Source organism: Ruditapes philippinarum, unplaced genomic scaffold (genome assembly GCF_026571515.1).
Source record: "Ruditapes philippinarum isolate M1 unplaced genomic scaffold, ASM2657151v2 ctg668_1_1_1_1, whole genome shotgun sequence".
NCBI classification, from domain to species: domain Eukaryota; kingdom Metazoa; phylum Mollusca; class Bivalvia; order Venerida; family Veneridae; genus Ruditapes; species Ruditapes philippinarum.
Genome location: NW_026865876.1, coordinates 41,140 through 49,007, shown reverse-complemented (window position 1 = coordinate 49,007; position 7,868 = coordinate 41,140). Strand labels below are relative to the sequence as shown.

At 32.9% G+C, this 7,868-nt stretch overlaps 1 protein-coding gene across 2 annotated transcripts in view; it reads left to right on the top strand.

Moving 5' to 3' along the window:
- Positions 1-1,076: 1,076 nt before the first annotated feature.
- Positions 1,077-7,868, top strand: part of LOC132730623 (bifunctional methylenetetrahydrofolate dehydrogenase/cyclohydrolase, mitochondrial-like) — a 47,799-nt gene continuing 41,007 nt past the window's right edge. The window contains exons 1-2 of one of the 2 annotated variants that reach the window (XM_060716591.1): positions 1,077-1,164; positions 4,538-4,702. In XM_060716591.1, coding sequence (XP_060572574.1) covers positions 4,614-4,702 — 89 coding nt within the window. In that variant the 5' untranslated portion in view covers positions 1,077-1,164; positions 4,538-4,613. The remainder of the gene's footprint in view (positions 1,165-4,537; positions 4,703-7,868) is intronic. The other variant, XM_060716590.1, reaches the window with a different exon arrangement.

Below are 7,868 nucleotides of genomic sequence, written 5' to 3'. Positions count from 1 at the left end.
TATTCGTGTTTAGTAAAGATGCCGAGGAATTATTCAAAGTTACAAATTAGATTTTATGAATTATTTAATTGATTGATAATTTAAAAAATGATAAAGAAAAATACAAATGTACATGTACATGGTTTAAGAATAAACAATATTATATATTGAAAGATTAACCATAATTTACTGACTTTTTCCAGTTAAGTTTTGACTTATAATCGTCGGTTAATATACGTACCTGGTCAATATGACAATTGAATTCTTAAAATTTATTTTACAATTTTAATAAAAAAAAAAGAGTAGTAAACGTAAAAAAACTCAGTATTAAAATAGCACATAAAACACAAAAAAGAGAGGAAAACAATATTAATAAAATCTGTATTTTTTTATATTAAAATAGATATTTATACAATTATTGTATAATAAACAATTATGCTCAACATGATCAACATGTTAATATAATTAGTGTCATATTTTTACTAAGTGTGAACAGATACCTTAAGAGGGGGTCTTCGCTTATAGCGATAACATAATAAGGGACAATTACACAAGTGTGGTGTTGATCATCATGCGTTACACATATGATTGTATACATGTATATCCGTTGCTATTAATAATCACGATCATAAAGAAATAACAAGTAATATTCTAATCTCTAGCATGCCAATCAAAGTTCATATACAATGAACAATGTCTTTCGTCCGTTCATTCTGGTAAAAACCAATTAACCATTGAAAAGTTTATAAGAATATCTTGTCATCATATGTCTAGACTAGTTCATCTTCACTTCTGCATTTCTTGCTTGGACGCCCTTTGATGCTTTGCATCAATGCTTTTCTTGTGTATTCTTGGAACCAAACTCCTAATCTGGTTCCCTGTCCAAGACAAAGGGGTACGGCTCATTGAATGTTCACAAAAAATGTATTTGATTGTAGAAAATATTTATCCTAAGTCAGAAATGAATTCCAAGTCCATTCCATATACTAAAATATCTTGGATGTAAACCATAATAGGACAGGGAACCAGATTAAGCGACGGCTCCTCACAGTGATTACCTCCCTTGGCAGAATTCTCTGTACTGATAAGGGGAGATCACTCGAAACAACAACTACTGACAGAATTTTTCTCCAAAAATCGTTGTGAAACTGTGTCAAATTATAGGTAAAAACAGCAATATTGATGGTAATTTTCAAAATTCTCAGTTTTTACACCAAAGTTTATTGTATTAATATTTACTGTATCTCTTGAAGTATTGAAAACTTGTGTAAGTTGCATACGTTCCGTCTATATTTGATATTTCGGATAAGTATGTAGAAATGATCGTTTTACACGTTTTCATTCATTCTCATGTATTCGGGGGTGGAACCACATATAAATCACAAAATTTAGCATCGGTAAAAAAGTATATATAGTCTTATAGAACTATCGAGATTGATTATAAAGTGATTGACAATACAAACAATCAACTTACCTTCCACGTCTGGATCATAGCTAAGCTAGAAATTGCGTAATTCTTCTAAGTTACCTTCTACACTTATATGGCGCCCAACTGTCAGACCTAACACACTAGTTCCGGTTGGCTAGGAACATTCCTTTAACTTCCGTTAATTCCTGTAACCAGTACCATATGGTTCTACATATTTGTGAATTTCCACTGCTCAATATGTGCAGAATAACTCAATAAGTGAAGTAGAAAAAAAGATAAAAGACATTTAGTATACTAAAAGCATTGATGTTTGGAAGTCAGTGAAATGTACACATATGGGAGCTTCTATATTGTCACTTATGCCAATAACGGTTAAAATGAGGTTTGAGGGAGTAAAAACGCCTTAATTGTCATTTGTTTCATTAAAATTATTTCAAATTAGTCCAACCCTTACAACAATTCACATTTTTGCCTCAATTATCATCAAACTTGGTCAGGATGCTTGTCTAGGTAGTTGCTTGGATGAGTTCGAACATGGGTCATCTTGGATGGAAAACAAGGTCACAGGAGCTAAAAAAAGAAAAATCTTGTTAACACTCTAGTGGCTACAGTTTTGATCCAAATATCCTGGACATTGTTCTGCAAGTTTGTTTTTTTGATTTCTAGTGAATATGGGTCACCTGGGGTCAAAAACTAGGTCACACTGCCCAGATATGGATAAACCTTGTTAACACTCTAGTGGTCACATTCTTTACTCAATTGTCATCAAACTTGGTCAGGATGCTTGTCTAGGTAATTGCTCCACAGTATATAAACGATTTGAACCCCAACCGGATCTTGTGAGAAGATCTCAACATCAGTTCCGTACAAACAGGCGGGGTGACCCATAAAACTTTTTAAGACGGCTTGCATTTAATCTGTGACGGTATGAAAACATTTGGATCATATTAAGAAATATTTTTTCTTTGCTTATAGATACATCCATAACCAGCTTCTTTAAATTTATGCGCATAAAACGCTGTGCTCCTCGCTTCGTGTTTTGTTTATGTCAACACACGCCTATTACACAAGCAAATTTATGCCTAAATTTGTTTTATTTCACTATAACTCATATCTCAATCTAAACTTTATTGTCTTACCTCGTGTTACCGCACAGGCACTTGTGTAGATATCTTTTAATATTGATAAAAACATAGTAAATAATAGAGGCGAACATTCTGAGAACTGTACCCGTCTTGCTAAAATAATTTTAATGATCTGTACCCTACTTGTGTTTTGACTGAACCATAACTTGCGAGTCACTTTTGATGATTTTTATTGTTTTTGTCATATGTTCCAAATTATATCTTGCAGAATATGAAGTTATTGTGTCACAAGAGCATGACACATCTTTTAGTTTCTATATAAGTAACCAATACTGCACCTTCATCATGTTTTCACTTTCCATGGAAATACCAGCATGAAGTAATTAGGAAGAAAACTATTTCTTGACAGTTATTATTAACCAACAAATCTTATCTTCATTTACCATTCATTTTTCTTTGGAAATATATAAAGCTAAGATATAACATAAGTACTATAAACGTTTCTACTATTAAGTTCAACGGCACTGTTGATGTTTTTGACGTGACCGTTGTATAACGTCACATATCAATCCATCCTCCTCGAAAGATCATCACAGGATTTTTGGCAGATTACTTACTGGTATTTCAACATGTTGATTTCAATATGCTTTTTGAAACACGATTTATATTCTCATAAATGCCTTGACTTTCTTTTTTCTGACATGCACGACTACACTCTTAATAAATCATTTTAAGGAGTTTCCTGCATATTGTTGTGAAATGTCTAAAAGGTAGTTTTCACTCTTGCAAGTTTATTTCCACTTATTTTTAAATAGTTTCGAGTCTTGCCAGTGTCTAAGATATGTGGGATCTGTGGAATAAGTTGACACCAAGTTTAAACTTAAACTCTACGTCATCTGTACTAAAAAACGTATCTTTTGTCGATGTGTGAACATCTTTAACTGGCGTTTTTGATTTTTTGACATTTCTTGATTGGAGATTATTTTTCAAGTCCTTCTTGTCTTGAAATTTTTTACTGGTTTTGCAATATCATTTGCTTTTAAAGTCCTTTTTAAACTTTTTTCAGTTTGGAATAATTCTAAAGTCTTTTGAGTATGATTTTAATGTTTCTGTTATTGTTGTCAAGCTGAGAAAATGTTATTTTAAGCCTTTGTTCTGATGTCCAAATTATGAACAATAGTGGTTCCGAATTTTTTTTGAAGAGAAAGGGTGCAATGAAGACAACTAAATTCTTTCATTTTGCCTGTCAATAAACAAATAAATGCGTTAAATAATTAACGTTCTCTCCATTTAATCTTAAAAAATACTCACAAGTCAGGGTACAGATAAAATTCGTAAACTCACAAGTAGGGTTCACAATCACCAGCAAGTAACGTTCAGTTTACGGAATTGACCTCCTTGGTTAAATTCTTAATTTAATGTTCAAAATACAGCAATATCTTTTGCAGATGACTAAATTATCGTTTGTTATTGATTATTTTAGTAGTTCGATATCACAATTTAATGTTTAACTAAATAGACCTTGAAATAAGACGGATTTTTGCTAGTGTTCAGTGTTGATCACCTGAAAGCAGTTCGTGAGTTTCGATTATTTTATAACTTTAATGCTAACATTTATATTTTGCATAACTAAAACGCTTAATAAAGTTTCTCTTCTACGATATAAATAAAGATTTACTAACCTAACGTCCATAAGTTTCAATATAAATACCAATGTATTAAACAAGCTAGGCGTCAGAAAATGGCTGACACTGACATCGTCTCACAAGATCCGGTTGGGGTTCAAATCGTTTATATACTGTGTGCTCGGATGAGTTCGAACATGGGTGATCTCGAATGATAAACTAGGTTACAGGAGCTAAAAGTAAAAATAATCTTTTTAACACAGGGGTGGTAAAATTTTCTTAAATCAACATTTGGAACTTATTTGCAAGGTTAGATATTAGTGAATTTGTAGGTACAGTTCCGTTAAATTTTTGACATTTATTTTCACAAAAATCTTCTTACATCATCAAGTAGCCCATATATATATTTTTATTTTCAGATTTGTAAAGTTCATAAAGTCTAACAGATCATACCTTAAATTATCATATGTCAAAAGATTTCCTGAAAGAGTCAGAATGATTCCTGTTTTAAAGCAATTATGTCCGCAGCTGGTAAGATACAGCAGGAGTTTGGGAACCAGGAAACATATTACAACAACATCCAGGTTATATATAAACAGTATTTCATAGACGGAATTATTGTGACTGTCAAAAACCTTTTGCTCACTGCTAAATCACATATATTTTTAGCTCACCTGAGCACAAAGTGCTCAAGGTGAGCTTTTGTGATCACAATTTGTCTGGCGTCCATCATCAACTTTTTATACAAACAACTTCTTCACAGAAACCACGGGGCCAAATGTGATGAAATTTTCCTGGGATGTTCCTAGCATGAAGCTCTACTAAAATTGTTCAAATGGTTTTGCTGAATTGAGCATCTGGATCAGGAGGGATTAAAATAGATTTCTGAAATGAAATCTTTAAAAATCATCTTCTCTGGAGGTGCAAAGCTTAGATATTTTGTTTGTGGCATCATGTAATGAAACTCTACAAAATTATACAAATTATAGCCCTAGCATCAAAATTGGCCTCGCCCCTGGGGGTCATTGATTTTTTTTCTTTTATACATATAGTAGAAACTTAAAAAATCTTCTTGTAAAAAATCGAAAGAGCTAGCGCTTAGATGTTTGGCATGAAACATCTTCTAGTTGATGTCTACCAAGTTTCTTCAAATAAAAGCCCTAGGGTCAAAATTGGCCCCCGCCTCAGGGGGTCATTGATTTACCTAATATGTATATAGTAAAACTTAAAAACTCTTGTTGTGAAAATACAAAATCACGAGAGCTTTGATATTTGGCATGAAATATCTTCTAGTGGATGTCAAAAGACCTAGTGTAAAATTGACCCCACCCCAGGGGTTATTGATTTTTGTTATTTGTATATGCATTCCATTCTGGGGTATTACCTCCCTTTAATAAGATTTAAATTAAGTTTTGCATTCATAACAAGAAAATGAATAAGATATTTTGCTCACCAGAACCAAAGTTTCAGGGTGAGCTATTAGTATCAAAGGGGGATGCTCCTTCCATTGTCTGTCAGTCTGTCGTCCATCGTCATGCGTCAACAATTGTTTCTTCTCTGAAACTGCTGGGCAGATTTACTTCAAATTTGGTCTGTAGCATCCTTGTGACAGTCACACTTAAATTTGCTCATGTCATTTCAATTGTCCCCTTTTAGGGGTCAACAGAGCTAAAAATAGAAAAACCTTTAAACATCTTCTTCTACAGAACTAATTGATGGATGATCACCAAACTTTGTCTGTAGCATTCTTGGGTAGTCTTTTATCAAGTTTGCTCATATCAATTTGATTGGCCCCTTTTAGGGGCCACTAAAGCTAAAAATAGAAAATCCTTTAAACGTCTATTTCTACAGAACTAATTGATGGATGATCACCAAACTTTGTCTGTAGCATTCTTGGGTAGTCTTTTATCAAGTTTGCTCATATTAATTTGATTGGCCCCTTTTAGGGGCGCTTAAGCAAAAAATAAAAAATAAACCCTTTGAACATGACATTTCCTACAGAAATAATTGATGGATGATCACCAAACTTTGTCTGTAGCATTCTTGGGTAGTCTTTTCTCAAGTTTGCTCATATTAATTTGATTTGCCCCTTTTAAGGACTGCTAAAGCTAAAAGTAGAAATACCTTTAAACATCTCCTTTTACAGAACTAATTGATGGATGATCACGAAATTTTGTCTGTAGCATTCTTGGGTAGTCTTTTTCTATCAAGTTTGCTCATATTAATTTGATTGGCCCCTTTTAGGGGCCGCTCATATTAATTTGATTGGCCCCTTTTAGGGGCCGCTTAAGCTGTAAATAAAAAATAAACCCTTTGGCACATTTAAGGCCTTAGCTAAATATAGAATTACCTTTAAACTTCTCCTTCTACAGAACTAATTTATAGATGATCACCTTATTTGTCTGTAGCATTCTTAGGTATTCTTATATCAAGTTTGCTCATATTAAAACCTTTGAACATCATTTCCTACTGAAATAATTGATAGATGATCACCAAATTTTGTTTTAGCAATCTAGGTAGTCTTTTATCAAGTTTGCTCATATTAATTTGATTGGCCCCTTTTAGGAGCCACTAAAGCTAAAAATAGAAAAACCTTTGAACATCATCTCCTACTGAAATAATTGATGGATGGTCACCAAACTTTTTCTGTAGAATTCTTACTAATCTTAGGTAGTCTTTTATCAAGTTTGCTCATATTAATATGAATTTAAATGCCCCAGGTCATGGCATTTCTTCAAATTATTGTTTCAAGATATTCTATGCTCAAATTTACTATTAGAAAATATTGACAATGGATAATTTCTTAACACTGAAAAGCAGTTGTTTCTGGGTGAGCTACTCAGGGCCATCATTGCCCTCTTGTTTTAAATATTTTTTTTTTAATTTATGGTTATTTTAGATATGAAGAAAATATTTATATAATAAAAAATAAATTTACTAATCTTCCTTAAACTGCAGTATATATAGCAAGAGTTGAATGGATATTAAAGTCAGCCTGCATAGCTCAATCGGTTAGAGGGCAAAACTTGAAATCTCAACAATCTCAACATTCCCAGGCTGGCCAACTAAAATTACATATCAGTATTTCGGATGAGGCTTTAAATCTAGGTCCTGTATATGAGTGCTTAAACACTTAGCACGTTAAAGAACCAAGAGAAGCTTCTGGAATTGGGACATCTTTCTGTATCTTGCACTATCCTCCAAAATCTAAAATGACTAATACTCTTCTGGAGGACTCGACCATATATATTGGCAACCGGTGGCGAGTATAAGTAAACTCAAATACACACAAAGTATTGGATATTACACACTGTATATACAAGCATATGGGTGCTGTAGTAAATAATATAATTTACTATAGTATAGTACATACTGGAATACACAGCTTGACTACAATATTTGCTGAAAAGCCCAAGCCATCTGTATGTTGTAATTAACCTATTGTAATGACATTTGTCAATTTCTGTAAATGCAATTTAAGCTGCAGTCATGTCCTATGTTACGACCCTGTAAGACAACTATTTGTATGGTTTTATATCATACTCATATGACCTCTACAATTTTTTTTTCAAGTTATGACCCTCAGGTCAAAATTGGCCCTGCCCTGGGAAACATTGATTTTCCTTTTATGTAAATGGTAAAAATTTAGATCTACAGAAGCTAAAGCTTAGTTTTCATAGCATCCAGTGACATAAAAGCAGCTATTTACTTTATAGAAGTGTAAAATTTCATAGCAGGCACTGATTTCCA